We start from the raw sequence: 21,542 nt of genomic DNA, 5'->3' as shown, positions 1-21,542 counted from the left end.
AGAACATTTGACTACAAATCACCGTGAGAGAGAACCTTTTTGATTTATAAATCACAACAAAAGGAGTTAATCTGATCAGCTTGTGGTTGAGTTTTCTCTGTATTTTTGCCGTCACCAGATTCATTTCTGCTTCTTTCCACTCTTCGTCCATTCATCCCCAGCTTTCCAGATAACTTCTTTGTCCTCTTCTCTTGCACCGTCCTCCATCTTTGTCTTCACTGTCTCAGTCATGCGTCTGTCCTCATGAGTCACCACCGAAAGTAGTGAGACGGTGATGATGAACGAAGGCAGGATATAAAAAGACGCTGAAGTTGTGAACCTCTCCTCTCCCTCCACTGACTCATCCCATTGGATCCCTGCAGGGACGTCTCACCATCAGGACTGTCATCCATCCCCACATCATTTCACATCATTTTCTGTTTTACTTTATTTTCTGTTTTTTTTTTTGTTGTTGTTTTTTGCCTCTGCGTCTCCCGCCGTGCGTTCTGTTTTGCTTTTGTCCACCGTGCGCAACGCGTCTCAGCTTCCCAACGGGAGCACCTGGGTGGTCGTTCCCTTCAGGCAGAGGAGGAAATGCCAGTCGTGTTGGCCAGTAAGTGCACCAGTAGCCTCCTCGCCCGTGTAGCTTCCCTGATCTCAGCCTAGATTGACCCTGCGTGCTTCACAAGAAACAAGGTTATCTAGAGAACCTGATTGTCATATTTTTTTCTTTTTTGTTCTTTTTACACCGCTGGAGGTTTTTGTGACAATGTTGACAGTAAAAACAAAGCCATCTCCCCTCGAAGTGAAGAGTAGGAGGAAGGTAGACAAAAAACAGGCTTTTTATTGCTGTCTTTAGTCATGTCACATCTGCTTGTTTCACTGACGACTCCTCCTCCTGCGCATTAGACTCCCTGACAAGAAGACCTGACTCAGCACATGTACAGCAGTGTGACGTTTTAAAAAAAATTGTCACAATAAAATGACAAACTTTATTGTATTTAACTGAGCATTTACGTGACAAGGATTCTTTGTCTCCGAGTGTGGCGTACATTTGTGTTCAACCCTCTCTCCTCTGATGCCACTCAATGAACTTCTGTGCAGCCAGTAGCTGTGGGTGACATGCACTTAAAATTTTATCACAATATTTAGCGGTACTGTGATGATAACAACAAAAGTGATGACAAGAACTATTCATTGCTTCTTTTTTTTAGGTAGCTGTATGGCTCTCACTGCATGACGCAAAAATTATAACACTCCAAACACAAACGTGGCTCTTGAACAATATTCCTGTCTGTAATGCGCTTCTTTTGGACACCAGAATGATTTAATTGTTTTCTACATAGTGGAGACATTTTTCCCACCCAAAAAAACTGAAGTGAAAGGGAGTTCTAGTGAGTTGCGATGCGGTGCCTTTCAGACTTCATGTTGTTGAAAATGTTGGAAAACCGTGTAGCATTTCTTCTGTCCACTTCACAATCACATAAAAACTTTTGTGTTGGTTCACTGAGTTAATATTCAAGCAATAAATAAATACATTTGAGATTGTAATGTGAAAAAGTCACTAGTGTGTGAAGATTTTTTGGGGGGAGTGGATGGAAAAACAAAACAAGCCGCCAGTTGACTTGCTTTGCTCTGTCTGAGGATGCTTTCTGTGTCTGACTGTCCCGGCATCCTGGCTCCTCCCATCTCCTCCTCCTCTCTCCTCATACTGCCTGCTTGCACGACGCCGAAGCTCATCCTAAACCTGGTGTTCCTCCATTAGGGCAAAAGCCACAAAGACATGTGATTCAAACACGCTTTGTTAGTATTACACATTTACTGCATCTCTCTCTCTCTCTCTCTCTCTCTCTCTCTCTCTCTCTCTCTCTCTCTCTCTCTCTATGTCTAGCTCTCTAACAACCTTATTAACATCGACATGGTTTTTTTTTTGTTGTTGGTTTTTTTTAGGACTAGCTCTTTCAGCATGTCAGATTCACACTCTGATTTGTCTCGGACATTTCCTCCTTTATGCATCCCTAATCTTTCATTTCCTGTCTTGTCTTTTCTCCTGTGATCTCCGGTGTCTTTCTCTCCTGCCTGCCCCCGCTGCTTGTCTCTGTGCCTGTGGCCTTTTCCTCTGTCCCTCTGGCCCCCTCTGCTGTGGTGGGCGTGTAAAAACAGCCTCCAGAGGACAGGACCTGGGTGTACTCTCCGCTACACTATGGCTCAGAGTCTAAGACCGTGCCAGATGGGGATTGGGAAAGAGAGACAGTAAGTGATGAGCATCAGACTTTAAAAAGAAAAATCTCTTTATATGAAAGTTCAGGGATTTCCCTCAGGTGAGGAATGAGGTGTCGGTTACAGTGATGGAGAGGATGGCTCGTTAAAACGTTGGAACAGCTCTCTAGGTTCATTTACGTTTCAAGAATAGGTTTGATATGTGTCCAGCAAGGCCAGTCCCTACATTTATTTTTCATTAATAAATGGATGGAAATGGTCACAGCCTGCCTGCCTGGTCATCTAGTCCACAGTCAGCCGTCATGTGTGTCTCCCCAACATTGTTTATCATCTTCTTCTCTTAAACATGCCGCTTAGAGGCGTTTTGAGTCCCTTTTTTAAAATATATATAACTTTTCTTTCTTTTTCCAGTATTGTATCGAGTGTAACCAATAGTTACAGTAAAGGAAAAGAGATCAGAGTTTTGTTTCCTGATCTCTACTGATACCCAACTCTAGGTTATTTGTCTTTAAGGCAATGTGACTCCATGTGGGAGGGCGGAGTCACTGTAAAGCAGGGTTTTACTAATACTTTCATATATTGTAGTAAAAACCAAACGATCCCTAGTTGTAGGGATGCTGTAGCACTTCAGTTTGGGGCCACAAAAAGTCGATTTTTGAGTTTCTGACCAACTAATAACTGATCATTCAAATTGGTTTTAGTCACCAGCTGAATAAAATTTTCACAGATTTATGAGCCTCCGTGACTATTCTTTACATGACGTTCTGGTCTAAAATGTTGAATGTTTCAGAGGTTGGCACAGGAAAGTTTATAAATCCGACTCTTCTGACAAAAAAAAAAAAAAGAAACTGCATTGCCTTGTTTTTAACTCCGCTCCTGCACTCACCTTCCTATCCTCCCATTTCCTTTAGGTTTTATAAATGTTTGACTTCTTTGCTCCTTTTTTTCCCAGATCGGATTATGCTCCCACTCTCGTTTAAGTAACGTCAAATGTCTCTGTCTGTCTCCTGCAGTAAACCCTGTTTCTGTGGTGGAGAGAGAGACGGAGGGAGAGAGAAGGAGGGGAGTGAACGTCTCAGAAGAGAAGACTCATCAGTCTGAGGTCCAGACCACAACAGCAGAAGCACGATCTCTGCGTGCAGCAGGATTGTAAGCATATCCGGAGGAAAAAGTGACATGAACACCTGAGGAGTGAGGGGAAAAAAAAGAAAAAGAAAAAAAAACAACACCTGACAGTGATGACTTCACTGATGTCCAACCATCCCTGCCTTTCACCCTCGACAGATGAAATTCATTATATCGATTTAAGGATTTATCTCTGTATATGTGTGACATAGTCTGTGAAAGGCTGTAGTAGTATATGTTTGACATACATGCAACACCACTTCTCAATCAGCCCCTCTTAACAGACTTTAAACAGATTTTCTCACTGAATCTACAGAGGCCGGGAGGTTTTGGAAACACACAAAACCTACTTTGTTTACATATCCGTACTCCTACGCTCTGATGCGTTTAGGCATCCGCAGTATACAAGACAGCTAATTAGGCGCAGTTTTTTTTTGTAAAGACAAGTGTGAAGAAGGCAGGTGACACATTTCAGAGGTTCACCTTTAAGAAGTGCTCTCTTCAAGCACCACTTTTACATTTGAGTCAACGTTGTTGGGTCTTAACAGATTTAACGCGCTCTTTCCAGCAATGTCACCATGGTTTTTATGTCCGAGGGTCCGGGGTCATTTCACCGTTTCGCATGTTAATTTTGCGCCTGCCGGAGGATTCTTCAAACCCATAATTAAAGGTTATTTTATGGACGGCTCAGCAACCTCTGCACTCAATTTTGCTTATTAGGGCAACAAAACCTAACTGGTCCTCTAATAGACGGCTCATCGGGTTTTGCACCTGCAATGTTACATTTTTAGGTTGCAGGACATACGACGTACTTCTAAAAAGAGAAAAACGATCAGTTTTCTTGAATGTAACATTTGACATTAATGGAAGTAGAGAAGGAAGAAAGATAGTTTGAGACCAAACGACAGAAAAATATATGATTGAATAAATAAAATAAAATGAAACATCACAATCAATCTAACTAGAGCGATTACTATGGAAAACCAACCAACCAGCTTTGCCAATGCAGGTTCCTACCTTGGCAAGGGATGGGAATTAAACCACAGTTTCTGTCAAAGATTAGACCTGTCCTAATATAACCACCAGAGCCTGCAGTGATCCATTTGACTGCAACTTTTTTCCCCCCACATTGTGTCTTAACAACTCAAAAAAATTTTACTTGGATGGTATTTGATATATGTCTGTTGCATATTGTGCAGTGGAAGGTAAATTGATACATGATTTAGAAAATATTGTTTGAATAAGTCTGGAAATCGTGGCGTGCATACGAGTCTAGCTCCGTGTAATCAGTTGTTCAACTAACATGTAAACAAGGCCCATCTGTGTGTAATTTAATCTTCAATCTCAGTGTACATACTTTTGCCAAGGCACTGCCAAAAAAAAAGTCCTCATTAGATCAAACAAAGAAAACAACCATCTCCAAATGGCGAACTGCGTAAGTGCTCGTCACACGAAAGGTTTCCGAGCGAAACAGCTCTTAGGTCGACCACAGCCTCGTGTCCGGCCAAGCGCTCCGGCTGAGAGCCTCTTTAGCTCCAAATGTTGCGGCGGGCTTAATGTGGTGTAAACTCGAAACAGATTTGAGAGAATTCAGTGAGAAAACCTGCAGGGCTCTGCATCAAAAACCATCAGCAGCGCATTTCTGTCATCCGCACATTCCTAGAAGAGGAAAAATATGCAGCGTAGTTTATAAGAGAAGGAGCAAAACGGGAGGTTTAGCTAAAATTCTTAGTGAATTTACACAATAGATGTAATTTATACTTAATTTATAATAGTTTCTCCATATCTTTCTTTAAGTGTGTTCCACTTTAGGATTCGCCCAATAGTGGGGGGGGGGCGGTTTCCTTTACAAAAAGCTTTCTTAAATGCACCCAAAGAGCTTTGATTTTAGCCGTTTAAATGCAGTGTTGGTACATTTTTCAGTGCGCTGAAACAAACGGGGATTTTTCTTCCACACAGCTGACGTCAATCGCCACATAGAAGCTACAGACATTGTCATGAGAGAGGATTTTTTTTTTAAACTCCATTGCAGTGTCTTCCAGTTGGAGCCCCACCTTTTGGACAAATGCACAAAAAAAAAAGGATTCAGAGTTCGAACGGTGGATGATGGGGGGGTAAATATCAGTGACATGTTTCCTCTTAGCAATCCCCTCCTCGCATCAGAAACCCACCGAGTGAACGGTTCCGACGTTTTGTAGTTGTAGACTATCAGTTGTAGTGTTTGCAGTCAATATCGTAGCTGTTATCTGTATATTTGGATGAAAGCACTACATTGCCATGTTGACGCAGTTTGTGAATGAGCTAAACTTTGTTTGCACTTAATACGGGGACCTGAGCGATGAACCAGTGATAGAGGCCAAATAAAACACGCACCACATTACGCAGAAGTCATACAGCTGCATCTCAGTAAACGAGAACATTGTCAAAAAGTTTGGGGGGGGGGTTGGTACATTTTGAAATGTACTTCAAATGTGTATTTCTCTGTTTAAATTTGAAGGTTATGGTTTGCAGAAAAAAATAAATCCAGTTTCTGTAAATTGACACAAGATTCAATAATGCAGATGACCTGAAGGCCTTTATGAAAGACTTCCATCACACATGCGCAGAGCCAGGGGTTGATCGCTTCCATGCTACGCCGCATTGACACAGTAACTTTTGCAAAGAAAACCTTTGCTTTTCATTCATACACTACACAGTTCATGTAGAAGCTGTTCGTTTGGGCATCAACTGCTTTATTTTTCTTTTTTTGTCATACATAACTTGAGTTTGAACTTTAGCTGAAACCCATAATCATCAAAATTACCACAAATAAACACATGAAATACACCACTGTGCGTGTAATGAACCCATTTACAACAGGAAAGTCACAGCTTACTGAAATAAATGAACCGTAATGTTCCGATTTACTGAGATGCACTTGTAGTTGTTTTTTTTCTCTCTCTCTCTCTCACACACACAGATGCTGACATTTATTTTACAACTGTGTGTGCGTGTGTGTATCATTTTAAATGTTAGTGTCTGCTGTAGGGTCTGTGCTTCATATCTTTGGGTTTCAACTTAAAAATATTTTTGCAAACTCAAGAGCGACTTCCTTCCTTCAGTCGGTTTCTACATGCGCTCGTGAGCGTAAAGGAGGACCCGTCGACGTCTGCGATGCAAAACAGAAATCGGTTTGTTCTCCTGATGTGCAGTGGCCAGTTATCAGTTTGCTGTTCGTCAGATGAAGACCACAGCAGCATTTTTTTATTTTTGTACAGTCTGTTGTTTGTTTTTTTCGCCTTATCTGAAAGTTTTACACGTGGGTCTATTGTTTATTATATATATCTTTTTTTCCACCTGTATTTATTTTTTTTTCCTTCCTCGTTGCTGTTTTCTTGAGAATATGTACATAAATCTATAAATACATATATAAAGATATACAAATATATTTTCCATTTGAATCGGAGAATCTTATTTTTATTTGGTTTTATTTTTGCTGCTGGGTAAGAAGCGATTGCATGGCTGCAATCTACATAATTTAAACCACATTCTTCAGTGTGTCTGTCAAGATGCAGCTGCTGTGCATCGGCGGCGCGTCAAACCCACAGCTGTTCCTTTGTATGATTTCTGAAACTGAAAGACTTGTGGGTTTTTATCGTACATGCAAATCGAATAGGGATTCTTCCAACTGTTCAAGCCGTGTCGTGTTTGTGTTCTCAAATCGCCGTGTGCCCTCGTCCGATAGGGAGAGTCCGTTGCAGAAGACATAGCATGATTTCACAAATAAATATGCATATCAGAAACGTGTATTTTATGTATATCTGTGTACATTCATCTATTTATATATGGGAGTAAATAGATGGCTGTGTGTGTGCGTGTGTTTGGACTCAATCAGAATGAATATGAAATAAAGCAGTTCTATGAATTGTCCATGGAGAGGATGTTGTGCGTTTATTCCTGGGGGAAATAATTCACTCGTAGTCACAATAGGTGGTTTGTTCATAAATACTACTTGGTGATGGAGTATTGTTAGTTCTGGTGCTTAAAGCAGAAGTTTTAAAGAGGGATGTAGTCATATGAAAACAGTGTATGAAGTATAAAGGTAACAATAGTGGCATTAAAAGCAGCAAACCAGACACACGTGGTCAGTATTGGATTCGTTATCTTGCATTTGTGTCTTCAACAATCATTGGCATGCTTGAAAATATTTAGATTTTCTTTATTCCAGTTGAAAAAACAAAGTGAATTATAGAAAAATTTAATTACAACAAAAACATGTAGCGGCACTCATACAAATAGAAATAAAATAGTTGAAAATGTAACTTTTTTACATTACCCCAAATTTAATTGAATGGGATTTTATATGAAGGTGCCACATACTTGTGAACTTCTGAAAGGTATGATAAGTGTGTGTTTCTACTCAGCTGCAACCTATCCCAAAAGTCATTGCCTCTTGGAACTAACTTTTCGCTATAATTCAAGTGTGCAAGTTGCATGCGTCTCTGTCAGCTTTGTAGAAGCTAAACATTTTTACCTCTTCTTCCTTAGTAAAATAAATCAAAATAAGCTGGAAGGAAATTGTAAACATTTGTTTGCTGGTCTTGCCATATATGTTAAATTAGATTTCCGTTTGGTCTGACTTAACCATTTTAAATATGAATATGCTTTGATCTGAATCATTTGAAGTGAACCTTTGTCCCAGTCTCAAGTCTTCTGCAGCCTCAGATACTTTTCCTTCACAAATTGCCCTATATTTAGCTCCATTTAAAATAATCTTGTTATGACCAGCTTCCTTGTACTTGCTGAAGAAAATATTTCCTCAGAATGAATTTGCAAGGGTTGGTGTGCTATATTAGTTTTCCTTCACATACTGTGTTTTTCATGTAGAATAGAAGCTAAATTTAGTCTCAGCTGATTATTCCACAACAGCTTTTACTTATGGTGAGATGAAATTACGTACAGACAGACAAAAGGTAGTTGGTTCCACTGAGTTTTATTTCCGGGTATCAGATTAAAAGGACACTAGGAACATATGCCCGCCACACTTTCAGGCTAGTTTGTGGGGGTGTGAGGGAATTGTTAATGTTAAAATAAATAAAAAAGTTGGACTGTTAGATTAAATGTATGTAAAACACACCGAGGCTTGTGGTTGTGACGTCCCAAAATGCAACAAGTTTAAAGATTATGAATATTTTTGAAAGGTAGTGTAATACCATGCAATTTTTAAAAAAGATCCAGATGTTTGATTTTTAGTAAGAGCACTGGGTTGCCAATGGGTCACATATGCAACATATACAAAATAAAATATCGTATTAAAGAAAGCAGTCAACATATAAATATCAATGTTTTCTCAGATCATTAACTTGATTTAATCAGAGGAAAACACTGACACTTAGGAATGTTTCAGGACGTCAGGAGAACAAAAGCAGTAATACCTTGTCGTCTTCTCCGTTGTTTACGTAGTTTGATTGGCATCTTCAAAAGAACTGTTGTGATTGGTTTATAGATTTGTCCGTCAATAGGATTAGCCTTCCTATTGGTCAAACTAAAGGATTCCAAACTCACGTGCTGTTAGCTTGCTTTGAAGGCGGTGCCAGGTTGCTAGCTAACCGGTAGACGGAGAGAATAGTTGATATTTGTTGGAAATACAAAGTTGAAAAAATATTCCTCGACCATGGGAACTCGAGATGATGAATACGACTATTTGTTTAAAGGTAATTGGTTGTTGGAAAGTGGGTGAATGGCGGTGGACAGACCGTGTTTGCTGTGATTCCGTGATGTTAGCAAACTGAGGAAGTCAGCTGCAGAGATGCTAAAGTTAGCTCGAACACTAAGTGGAATAAGAAAAGACAACAAAGTAATTCGGTTTATAGCATTTTCGGATGGAAATCGCATAATCTTTGTCTTAACATTGTCATCAAAGTGCTTGGCTGTGGAGTGAACTAAAGTCTCTGTAAAGGAAGTCCCGTGATGTCCAATGTTTGGTCGTAATTTGTTTTATGCAATGCTGTTGGCTAACATATTAGCTGCTTCTCATTTCAAAAACAATTATTTGAAACACTCCAATTTTTGACACTGCTCATTCTGATAAACATGTTGTTGCTAACTGAAGTTTTTACGCCTTAAATAAGCCTTATTAACAAAATTAAAGTATGTATTTAAGACGTTATCACATCATCTTTATGTTATGTACAGTTAAAGCTAGATATTGACACATTGTATAAAAACAAACGTCACCTTTTTATCTTTGACATGAAACAGATTAAACAGTTCCAGTTCTAGGTCAGATAGGTCCATTTTCTATTTGTCAGATACTTGAAAAATGAGAGATAATTGTGTTACTTTCTTCAAAGTCAAGTTTTTATTCACTCGTTTGTCCGCAATGTACATGTAGAAACACCATAGGAATCCATCCATCTCACTGCTCAGGAGGAAGATGATTCTGTATTCTCTGTTTTGGTGTGAAATATATGTATCAAACCCAGAACTAAAATAAAAGATCTGTCAAAGATCTTTCACTTTAGATCTTTCATTCTCTTTCCAGCTGAAACTGGAAGGAAAATGAATCCAGAATGATTCCAACACCAACCTGGCCTGAACCAACCTGGACACCGTTACTCCTAAAGCAACATGAAAAGAAGCAAGATTACTCTTTGTTAGTTCTGTCAGGGACAAAAACTTTAATTTCCAAACAAATGTCCTGTTTGTTATAAAACTCAAACAGAAGTGATGAGCAGGAACACTTTTATACATCCTCAGCGTAAAACAAAGCTCAGAACCAGTCATAATCAAAGCTGTCATGTCAGACCTCAAAAATATTGGAGATTGTTACGGAAACCTGACTGATTCATCTTTACTTACGGTACTGTGAGAAGTCCTGACACATCCTTCTGTTTTTCTTTTCCAATTTCTTCCAAGAAGTCGAACTTTGTCATTTTGATATAACTATTGAGTCATTTGTGTTTTTAAAAAAAAGACACAAGATGGTTCAAAATTACAATGTAAAAAAAAAATTGTTGCATCTGTTTCTATTCTCATGTGCAACGAGGCAGGTAGTGACACAACCCAGATTTTGCTCATTATGGCTGTAATGCATTATGAAAGTGTGCTGCAGGTTCTTCGACGGAGGATGAACTCTGTAAACCAAGCATCACGGAAGGAATTGCAATATTATTCCTATAAGTTTGGGGGGTTCCAGTAGTTGATGCGCTGCTCCCAGATCAGAGGCAATAAAGAAAGATTAGCTGATTCTGATCTCTTTGTCTATTGATTGGTGCATCTAAGCACACATCATGTAAGCTTTACAGCTTCTAAGTGTGGAGCTAAATTAAACTACATACTGTGATAAATGCACGTCCATGAGATGAGCACAAGGCTGTCATCACAGTTTTATAACAAAGCCTATTAAATCCGCCAACGTGATCTGGGTGAGGTTGAATTTAACCAGTGTGTGCCAGCAGCCCTCCGCAACATAACAACATGGCTTTTTAACATGTGTACCTGGTTTGTCTAGTGGTCCTAATCGGAGACTCGGGTGTGGGGAAGAGCAACCTGCTGTCCCGTTTCACACGAAACGAGTTCAACCTGGAGAGCAAGAGCACCATCGGGGTGGAGTTCGCCACCCGCAGCATCCAGGTGGACGGAAAGACGATAAAGGCTCAAATTTGGGACACAGCGGGACAGGAGCGCTACAGAGCAATCACCTCTGCGTGAGTCTGTGTTGTATTAGTCTATTGACAGCAGTTGCTTATTTAGAAATATGCCGTCTGGTTGACGATTGTAGCTCAGCAGTTGGTGTTTATTCCTCACGCAAATGAAATCTTCGTCCTACTGTAGCTGTCGTTTTGCAGATTATTTCCCGTTACAAAGTACAAGCCTACATGTGAAATATTTCAGATGAACATTTTTTTTGTCGTATTTTTTAATTTTTTTTCTCCCTTGTTCACTTTTCCTTTCTTGCCCTCGCCAGGTACTACCGGGGTGCGGTCGGAGCCCTGCTGGTCTATGACATCGCCAAGCACCTGACGTACGAGAACGTGGAGCGCTGGCTGAAGGAGCTGAGGGACCACGCCGACAACAACATCGTCATCATGCTGGTGGGGAACAAGAGCGACCTGCGCCACCTCAGGGCCGTGCCCACCGACGAGGCTCGAGCCTTTGCGGGTTAGTTGTTTAATAAGTATGTTTGTTATTACATGCTCGGCTGTATTTAGATGCTAAAGACCCATAATGAGCATTATTTACTGACTGGGAGGACAGAATTGTTTCAAACTTCATTACTTGTCACCATTTTTTTTTAAACGCCATATCCAGCCATCCATCTATTTTATTTATTTATAATAAAACCTTTTTAAGTTTTTGTATCCAAGAAAATGCTAAAATATTTGAAAGTATTAATTATATATGTAAACTGTTGGTACCAAAGTGCTCCCATACTTTTAGACCGCTTCAGCCTTTAAAAACGTCTAAAAACATTTGTAGCTCGTTAGGGAGTTATCAGATGCACAATTTGTGCTGATATGATCAATCAGACAAAGCCAGTCAATGGCTGGATCTGAACTCCATCCATTCCTGTTTAAACCACCGAGTGAATGACCAGAACATACTTTAAAGATGCATTTTCATCTCTTTGTCTTCTCTTATATTCAGAGAAGAACACTCTGTCATTTATTGAAACGTCAGCCCTGGACTCCACTAATGTAGAAGAAGCATTCAAGAATATTCTCACAGGTAGGAGAAGAGATTCACCAACGATTCAGTTTGATACAAACCATTTTCACTCTCTCACATCCTTGTTGTTTTCTTTATTCATCCCCCCACAGAAATCTACCGGATTGTATCTCAGAGGCAAATATCAGACAGATCTGCGCACGATGATTCTCCGGGCAACAACGTTGTGGACATCAGCGTCCCTCCGACCATGGATGGGCAGAGGGGGAACAAACTGCCCTGCTGTCAAAGCCTGTGACCCCTCATGTGCTCCCTGTCGACCTCTTCCGTTTTCCTTCCTGATTCATTTCAACTTTCATGCTGCTCTCGTTACGTTCTCAAAAAAGCTGGGATGTCAAAACTTTAAATTGACTTTCATTTTTTTGCAGTTTTTTTCTCCTTTTGATCTTCCTTTGATTTCTAAGGAAAACATCTTAGATATTTTTCTCCCTTGGTGCGGCCGGGCGAAAGGCGCTTTAAGCAGGCGGAGCCTGTAGTAAACTACAATCTGTTTGTAATTCATGAGACGACGATCCTATTGACCCGCTCCCATCGAGGGACTGGCGAGGGATCAGCAGGTCTCTTCCTAGTCTGCATAAGGACTCATGACACAGTTTTCCGCAGTGGAAACTCTTCATCTCTTGTGTGGTTGACCTGATTCTGCCCTGTCCTGCTGTAGAGGAGGAGCCAAGGAGAAAGAAGGTCTGAAATCTCTGCTTGCTACTTTTGAGTCCCTTTTGCCCATCCTGGTGTGAAATCGGCAAGAGCCACTAGCGACACTGGCTGTGACTGACTGATTTAATGTGGGCAGGTGTGAAACAAATGCTGTGATTTTAATTGTATGTGTGTGTCTTTTCTGGATGTGTGTTGATCATAGAGCACAAAGATACCAAAGGAAACTATTGCAGTCCTCATGCGTTTTCCAGGTTAACTGCTAAAAAAAAAAAAAACATGGGTAATGCTCCATAGAGGAGCTGGTTTGTTTCCTGCTTGATATGTGAAATCAGTTTATCTGATTCCTGTTCTTTTATCTTAATCTGGCTGAGATCAAACTTTGATGTTTTTGCACTAATGTCCAACAATTTCACAGAACCACGTCCAATCATTATTTCCAAACACTTGGACAAGAACACTTTTTTTTGTGCAGTTTTTGCTGTCAGTTGAATGTGTTAAATATCAAACTGGATTGGATTTAAAATCTGTTTTAATCTGATGACATTTCAGTCAAAACAAATTCAACCTTTTAACTTTTTACACTTATCTGAGAAAAGAGGACCTGAAAACACAAAATCTTCATTTCAGTAAATGAATAAAATGTGTTTTTGTTGTTTTGGGGTTTTTTTTTCCTCATGTGTTGGGGGGGAACTACAATTTATCCAATGTGATCTAACATTTCCACAAAATAAATGCCTGCTAAGTGAGCATTTTTCTTTGATGTTGCTCATGAGATGCTGAAATAAAAAGAAGTGTGTAAAGCCGTTGCCTGAATGGTAAGCAGTTATTATGCGGTGCTGTGGCCAGTTTATCCTCAGCGGTCTGTGAAGGTTTCAGAGAGGTTTGCTTGAGAACACACCAGACGGGTCAGGGATAAAGTTGTGAAGTTTAGAGCTGGGTTAGGTAATAAAAAGCCATGAAGTGTTCTTGTAATAGCTTCCCTCATGTAGGGAGCACCACAAATGTGGAGAAAGGCACTCTAACATCCTATACCTAAAATGTATTCAAGAATCAGTGTCTAACATACAGACTCCTACCCCTTACAGAGTTTCATCTTTCTTTTTAAAAAGAATAGGCAACATTTTCAGGTCTTGAAAACCAGGTACTATTTTCACTCCACTTCAAAGTCTGACAAAACCCTGTAAAAAAAAAAAAGCAAATGTATTAAACTATTTATGAAAATCATATTTCCAAATGGTCCTCGTATGTCATAGTAGTCATAAAGATGCTCCCCTTGTCCTGGTGGCTCTAAATGTTTACATGGGCGCAGTTAATTGTTTTGACAGTTTGAGCCCATGTCCCTGTTTATTCCCTCTGATGAGCATGTGTCCGGACCCCTCCCTCTGACACCCCGCTGTCATCCACCATCACTCCTCCGGGCAGTGCACGCCTTCCCTGACCGCAGATCCAGACTGTAGAAGGCGATGAAGATGATGATGATCCTCGGGGGCAGTATTTAAAGCCCCAGGAAAGCGGAAGCCTGGTCTGGGCCGAGTTATCAGCTGACAGGAGGGAGACGGGGAGGTGCTGTGGTTGGCTAGCGCAGCTCAGACAGCTCTAGCTGAGCTGCTGCACCCTTGTTTTGTTGTTCCTTCCGTCCTACAGTGAAAATGGAGTAAGGAGACAAAGCGAGGCTAAAGGGGCGCTGATAAAAGCTGCCCTGAAAAGTCACTGAAGACCGAAGAAGGTGAGTAGCTGTTAGCTTTTATGTCTTACAGCCTCTAACGGGGTGTTAGCAGCCGCTCACTGACAGCTAGCTAACATAGCTCAGCTATTTAACATGTTTGTTTTTAACCAGAAAACATAAAGAAGCTGTTAATGTTGCGTAATATTTCAGCTAGTAGCAGGAATTTTCTTTATGAGCCATTGCCCGTCTGCTGAAGTATGCTTTCGGTATCATAACGCCGCTACTGAGCTCCAGACAATAGCCTGTGTCAAAGCCCCAACATCTGTCTGCAGCTGTAACATAAGCCGCTGAAAGCAAGAGCAGAAAGAAAATGTACCCACCTAACCATTTACGCTCACTACTCTTTTTGTTTTCGACCAGTGTACCGTATTGTCTTTAAATCCACGCGTTTATCTTAAATAAAACTAGAAGTGTCTGGTTTAATCCCAGTGTTTACACAGTGCCCGTGTCGAAACAGACGGTAAATTATTAGGTTTAGCTGTTGTTTCTGATTTGGAGAGGATCTTTGTTGATCTGGGTCAAGGATTGTGTCACTGTCCTAATCGTGGCCCCATGTTTTCAGTCTACACGAGCAACGACACAAAGTAAGGCATCAACTTATTTGCTCAATAATTCAGGAAGGAAGTTGACATTTGGGCCCTGAAGCTTAAAAAAAATGTTTTAACCCTACATGTACCGCTGTAGATTCGGGAGACTTTTGTCTGGTCTGTAGTGGAGATGCTGTTGCATTAATACATGTTGGAATAGAGCTCAGGTTTATTAGAGAACCTCATCTTTTTTTTTTAAGTATACCACTTGTTTTAGTATGAATAGATTTCCTGAAAAAATTATTTCCCCTCTATTCAAAAATAGTGAGACATACACGTCCAGGTTGAAATGTATCAGTTAGTCATGTTCATTTGTAATTAATATGCATGACACCCCAATTTGCTTGCTAAGACACAAATGTGGCCCCAAATATAAGCCGGTTCAGCCTCCTGTGTGGGTTATCTGGAGACGGGCAGCTGGTTATCAGTGAGCTACACATCTCAGTCATGGCTGCTGACATCACTTTGGTCTTTAGAAAAGATTAACAACTGCTTTGGGGAAAAAAAACAAACCCTGGTTTGTTTCCAAAATACCAGCTTTCTCATAGATGATGCAAAGCAATTCTTAAGAAGAATGTCTCCGCTGACGTGGCAGGAAATGCGTTCATGGTTTTCCACATGTGGACTGGGAATGTTGAGTAAAAATATCCCAGTTTTACATCATTTACTCAAAAAAAAAAATAAAAGGTTTAGCGCAGATGTATAGCATGATCAAACACGAAGTGTTTGTTTTGATGGTAAAGTAATGCAAGCATAGACTTTAATGGTTTGGTAAAACGCAATTTACTTGGATTTTAACTCGTAGATTAGTTTACACAAAAAAATGGAACTGAAAACGGCCCAGTGGATGTTTTCATGTGATTATTCATCAGAACATCATCCCTCTTTGGCGTTCTGCTTTTTTCTAAACGAAAGGTTAATCAGCCTATTTAAGAGTTGTCTGTTAAATGCAAGCATGAAAAATGAATGTATGGAGTGTTATATGTAATCCTATGGAGATGAGAGGAAAAAGACTGAAACTGTCAAAAAGAAATGAATTGTTTGATGTTCATGTACCAAACAAGCATTGTTTTTTTTCCCTTCTTTTTTAACAAATAAATGAACAGGTTTTTTTTTTGTAAACAGAGTAAAGCCGGTGTAAAGATTTTGTGCCAGATCTGTAGCTGCTCACTGATGAATCTTGTTTTTATTTGCAACATGCAGCACATTATGCTACTGAATGCTTATAATTCATTTCTTTATGTAAAAAAGAAATGAATAGAGTCTCCTCATTTGTGCAATAACGACCCCTAAAACCATGCAGGTACATGGAAGAAAAACAAACAAACTGAATAGCATGAAAAGATTCCTGATCATTTGTCACTCATTTCAGAAATGATTGATGCCAGGCCTTCTACGTTAGTCACACAATGTGAAATATTTAAAACCTTTATTTCTCGTAATTTTGATGATCATGGCCTAAATTTATTATGTTTCACAAAATTTTCAAAATGTATCCCTCCCCTCTCTTGTCCACTTGGATTTCTTGTTGTTTATTTGGCTTGTTTGGGTTGACTTGAACTACTTTAGTTTGGTTCACTTAATGTAATACTTACTTAGAGTTGTGATTGTGATATGTTGTATATTTAGTTTAAATTCAAAGTTTTGACCCCTCCATAACCAAAGAAGCTGATCTGAATGCTGTGTATAAATACATACTCATAGAAAGTTCGGTGGAAGGAAAGGTGTACGGGCAAAAGGAGCAAAATCCATTCAGGCATCCAATGCTCAGATGAATCTTGCACACGGACCACAAATGTCCCATCCGTCAAGCTACTTCTGAACCAGACAGAAAGTCAGAAGTGTCTTACCTGAGCTGAGAAAAATCGTCACTACTATTCTGTGGTTCAGTTTTCAGAGGAAAGTCAAGTTTGCATTTCATTTGAAAATCAAGACCCAAGTGAAAGAGGAAGAGTGGCGAGGCGTAGACTCCGTGTTTCTTGAAGTCCAGTGTGACGTTTCCACGGTCGGTGGTGAGTTGTGGTCAATGCGGTGTTGGCCAACTGCGTTTTTATCAAGTCCACAGTCGACACAGCCGCCTGCCAGGAAATTCTAGAGAACATCGTGCTTCCTTCTGCTTTGTTGAGACACCGACTTCATTTTCCAGCTCGGCATTTCGCCACTGATGCAGTAATTCATGCGAAAAGAGGCCCAACCAAATATTGAGTGCATGGAAATGAACACACCTATGTGAATCCTGATATTCTGTTAAAAAAAAAAAAACAACCAACTTATTATTATGTAATCTCTAATTTTCTGAGGCACTGAATATTCTGTTTTCACCTTCTGTGAGCCATACATGTTAAAAGTACAAGAAATAAAGATGTAAAGTATTTCACTCTTCTATATAGTAAATTAGTTTCAGTTTCTGCAATAAGTGGCAAATATTTTTTCAGTGATATCAAATTTTTTGAGGCGTATAAATCTGGTGCATTTGAGAAAATAATATATTACTGTCTTTCTTTTTTCTGATTAGTTTAGCTCCTTTTTAAATATGTCTTCCACTGAGAAAGACCAGGACTTTTTTTTTTCTCCCCTTTTCAAACTGAATTTTTTTTATTTTTTTTTACCAAACTCAATCAATCCTCTGCATGTCTGCTTCTCTGTAGAGTCATTGTTCTCCGGTGGAAAGCAGCAGGCGTTCGCTCTCTTTGTTATTCCCCCGTCCTCGGACCATCCGGTGCCTACAACCCTCGACGCCATCGCTTCTGGCCACGGCCGGCGTCTGGAGGTGGTGGACGAGGCTGCCATGACGACAGGCGGGTGCTGCCACCTGCCTGGCTCCCTGTGCGACTGTGCCGGCACGGCAGGCATGTGGAAGATTGTCGAGGAGGCGGGGGGCGAGGGATGCCAGGCCCTCTACGTCACTCAGGTCACGGCGCTGGACGGGCGGCTGCTGTCCTCCGTGCTCAAACCCATGAGCGTACAAAGGTGAGACCCGGACTTGTCGCGCATTCTCAAAACAAACGGTTTCCTCCGGATGCAGGAGGAGTTGTGTTTGAACGAATGTTGTGCGTTTGCATCAGCGACTGTCCCATCTGCCGCATTTGCCACGAGGGGGGCAGCACCGAGGGTCTCCTGTCCCCGTGCGACTGCATGGGCACGCTGGGCACGGTGCACAAGAGCTGCCTGGAGAAGTGGCTGTCGTCGTCCAACACCAGCTACTGCGAGCTCTGTCACACAGAGTTCAGCATCGAGAGGCGACCCAAGCCGCTCACAGAGGTAACCGTCGCATCCGTCTTCTCTCTCTTGTCTCTTGCAAAAGTTTTCATACTAATACTTTTTTTTTTTTTTTTTTTTTCCCCCCCCTACGGTTTTGTCATACTTTAGCTGAAATAAGTGTGAAAAATGTAGCGCGCATTTTGAATTCTGCTCCACCTTTTTTGCTGTCATTTTATTCTTGGGTTCTTTAAAGCAACGTCTCTGCATGCTTGAAATTTCCCCGTTTTTCTCTCTCTGTGAGATAACTCGGGTTTAGTCAGGTCATTTTTAAATATAAATGTTTGGTATTGTTCACTCATGTCTTACAGTTTCCTTATTTCTACAATTGCATGTCACTTTTTGTCGAGTCACACATCCTGATAAAGTAAAATAAGTTTGTGGTTGTGTAGGTGATGAGAACACGTTTGCGGGTGACTTTATGCTTGAAGATCGGCAATCTCACTTTGCTTCCACTCTCGTTTTTGACCTTTCACCTCCCGGCTCCACAGTGGCTGCAGGACCCCGGCCCTCGTAACGAGAAGCGGACGCTGTTCTGCGACATGGTGTGCTTCCTCTTCATCACGCCGCTGGCGGCCATCTCCGGCTGGCTGTGCCTGAGGGGGGCTCAGGACCACCTTCACATGGGCAGCTGGCTGCAGGCCGTGGGCCTCATCGCGCTCACCATCGCCCTCTTCACCATCTACGTCCTCTGGACCCTGGTGAGCACGACTCCCGACGCAGCCCAGCTGCAAAAAATAAAAAAACCTCGTCCCTTTTGCTGACGTCTCTTCCTCGTTTCCATCCGCCAGGTCTCTTTCCGCTACCACTGTCAGCTCTACTCCGAGTGGAGAAGAACAAATCAGAAAGTGCGTCTTCTCATTCCCGAAGCCAAGGAGTCCAGCTCTTCCCAGCATTCCTTGCTCTCTAACAAACTGAAGAAGTCTGCCAGTGAGAGTATAGTATGAGAGCAGATGGAGACATGTGGGAATCTTGCATCACGTTTGTTGGCAGGACTTCAAAGAAGCTCTTCTGGGCTTTTTTTTTGTTTTTTGTTTTTTTGTTTTGTTTTACTTTATATTGCTTTCTTCCTTTTTTGCATATTTTTTCCACTCCATCTGAAAAATGCGTTCTGCAGGAACGCATTTAAATCGAGTCCTTCTGTTTTGTTTTTTTTATCGCAGGATGTTTGATAAAGTTTATGCAAAAAAACAACACAGAAAAGACTGAGAGACGGCATGTGATGTTCAGAAGCGTACACGTTTTCTGACTCATCATGATGGATGTGACGATGATGATGATGATGATGAGGGGTTCTGCTAACCATAAATGGATTTCCATAATTATCCCCCACAGTTTGGCATCCTCTCTTACCCTGAAGTGTTGCATAAACCCCAAATTAACCCTCGATTGTGAACAAAAATCTGAAAAATGAAGTTCACATTTGTCATACACATGAAAGTGTAACCAGCTGCCATGAAAAGACATCCAGTTTGTAACTGTGTATCGTCTTACCAGTATTTACAGGAAACCTTTTTGAAAGGCTCCGCAGAACAATTTCTCTGACGAAAACGGTAACTGCACCCTAAGCGGGTGTTTTGTGTTGACGTGCGTTGACCTGCTCTGACCGCTCTCTGTCGTTTGCAACTCACTGCCGCACGAGTGTGCTCTCATATTACTGTGACCGGAGCAGGTTGGGGGGTGGGGGGCAGCCCTCCCGTCTTTGATTTATACTTCACAAGCCAGATGTTGATTATGTAGTTTGAGTTTAACGAGCGACTCAGATTTTTCACTGCACCAGTTGTTGTTTTTTTTGTTTGTTTGTTTTTTTTTTACTTCTGGTCTAGTAAGGGACGACTGTGTAACATGAGACTGTGCAATAACAACACTGTGGAAATTGAGGCTTTTACTGTAAACAGATACTAACATGCACAGTTATGCATTGCATGCCAACCTCACAGTTGGTGATTTTAGTTTGTTTTTTTTCTGTTGGTGTATTTTTTAAATTGACTTTAGACTGGATTTCCTGTTTTCCAGCTGAAGCAGGCTTTGCCAGCAAGGTTTTTGTATCATAAGCACTTAACATGTCGGTGTTCATTTGGATAGACAGAAACTAAAACAGCTTTTAAAAGAACATTTTATATATACATATATACATTTTTTTTAAACCCAGAGTATTGCAGAAGCTTATTCTAGGTTTTGAGTTCGACGTTGCTGTAGGAATCAGTTTTGGGATGGTCAGACTAGTGGTTGGCGATGTGGACGCCTACCTTGGTGCAGTATTCTCTGGATGTGAGCCTTTTAGAGCAGGAGTGTCAACCTCTGTTTCGTTTTGGGCCATATCAAAAATCTGGATGTTCTTAAAGGGCCAGTTGTGCCAGAATGCCTTGATAAAACCCATTAAACTGTTAAAATATTAACAAATGGATGTCTCCCCAGGATCTTGATTGTTTTTTGGGGCTTTTTTGTAATGTAATTTAGAAGCATTTGTAAGGAATTTTTATGATATTTGAGTTAATGTGTGATGTTGAATGTAACTTTTTCTTACTTGACATCAAGTAAGGCTGAGGCAGCAGTCACTTAAACTTAATGTTTTTGACCAATTTTGAGAAAAAATTGCAGTAAAATCAGAAACGACGTGCGGATCTGTTGATTTTTATGTGAATTATGAGGATTTGTGGAAAAACTGGAGGGATTTATTGATGTAATTTGGAGTCTAGAGGGCCACATAAAAAGCTACTGTGGGCGAGATTTGGCCCCCGGGCCTCGAGTTTGACACATCTGCTCTAGAGGGATCATATAAATGCTGGTGAGGCAGAGCTGCTCCACAAGAACACCTCCTCCAAATCGTCCAGTTAGCGAGAAAAGCAGCAACGGGTTCGGTTCAATACGTCAACTATAAACTTAGCTTGATATTACAATATTTTGGGGTTTTCCATTTAATAATGATTAAAAATATGTATGTATGTATGTGTATATATATATATATATATATATAGAAAAACTCATCCGTCTTTTTTTGACAGTATGTCCATCACCTGTTTGTCAAAGCTTCACAAGCACAATGCCTTAAGAATAAAAATGTCCTGTTGCGATCTAGGCTGATGCATCCACTGCTGGTATTCTACAGCTAATTTAATTTTTAAAATTGTGATATTTATTGAAGCACCCATGAAACCAAAAATATGTCCAAACAGCAGTAAAAAAATATCTTAACTAAGCTGTCAGTTTTTAAACATCAAGTAAAGTTTACGCCGTAAATCCCAGTTTTTATCCAGATGATGTCTTTCCTACACCTAGATCAG

At 40.6% G+C, this 21,542-nt stretch overlaps 3 protein-coding genes across 4 annotated transcripts in view; all 3 read left to right on the top strand.

Annotated features, from left to right (window-relative positions):
- pip5k1ca (phosphatidylinositol-4-phosphate 5-kinase, type I, gamma a) overlaps positions 1-7,237 on the top strand; it is a 49,301-nt gene extending 42,064 nt beyond the window's left edge. The window contains exons 17-18 of one of the 2 annotated variants that reach the window (XM_008407260.2): positions 2,143-2,232; positions 3,213-7,237. In XM_008407260.2, coding sequence (XP_008405482.1) covers positions 2,143-2,232; positions 3,213-3,215 — 93 coding nt within the window. In that variant the 3' untranslated portion in view covers positions 3,216-7,237. The remainder of the gene's footprint in view (positions 1-2,142; positions 2,233-3,212) is intronic. The other variant, XM_008407262.2, reaches the window with a different exon arrangement.
- A 1,631-nt stretch (positions 7,238-8,868) lies between these two features.
- Positions 8,869-13,491, top strand: LOC103463719 (ras-related protein Rab-11B-like). The gene is made up of 5 exons (XM_008407265.2): positions 8,869-9,017; positions 10,817-11,012; positions 11,273-11,466; positions 11,953-12,033; positions 12,126-13,491. Exons 1-5 carry the CDS (start codon positions 8,978-8,980, stop codon positions 12,269-12,271), a joined length of 657 nt encoding a protein of 218 aa, XP_008405487.1. The 5' UTR covers positions 8,869-8,977; the 3' UTR covers positions 12,272-13,491.
- Positions 13,492-14,058: 567 nt separating this feature from the next.
- marchf2 (membrane-associated ring finger (C3HC4) 2) lies at positions 14,059-20,437 on the top strand. Its single transcript, XM_008407266.2, has 5 exons — positions 14,059-14,413; positions 17,649-17,970; positions 18,066-18,261; positions 18,750-18,959; positions 19,050-20,437. The coding sequence occupies exons 2-5, from the start codon at positions 17,789-17,791 to the stop codon at positions 19,203-19,205; spliced, it is 744 nt and encodes a 247-aa protein (XP_008405488.1). The 5' UTR covers positions 14,059-14,413; positions 17,649-17,788; the 3' UTR covers positions 19,206-20,437.
- The last annotated feature ends 1,105 nt before the right edge of the window (positions 20,438-21,542 follow it).

Source organism: Poecilia reticulata, linkage group LG4 (assembly GCF_000633615.1).
Source record: "Poecilia reticulata strain Guanapo linkage group LG4, Guppy_female_1.0+MT, whole genome shotgun sequence".
Classification (NCBI taxonomy): domain Eukaryota; kingdom Metazoa; phylum Chordata; class Actinopteri; order Cyprinodontiformes; family Poeciliidae; genus Poecilia; species Poecilia reticulata.
Note: the sequence above shows the minus strand (reverse complement) of the source record. Positions and strands in the feature narration are given on the sequence as shown.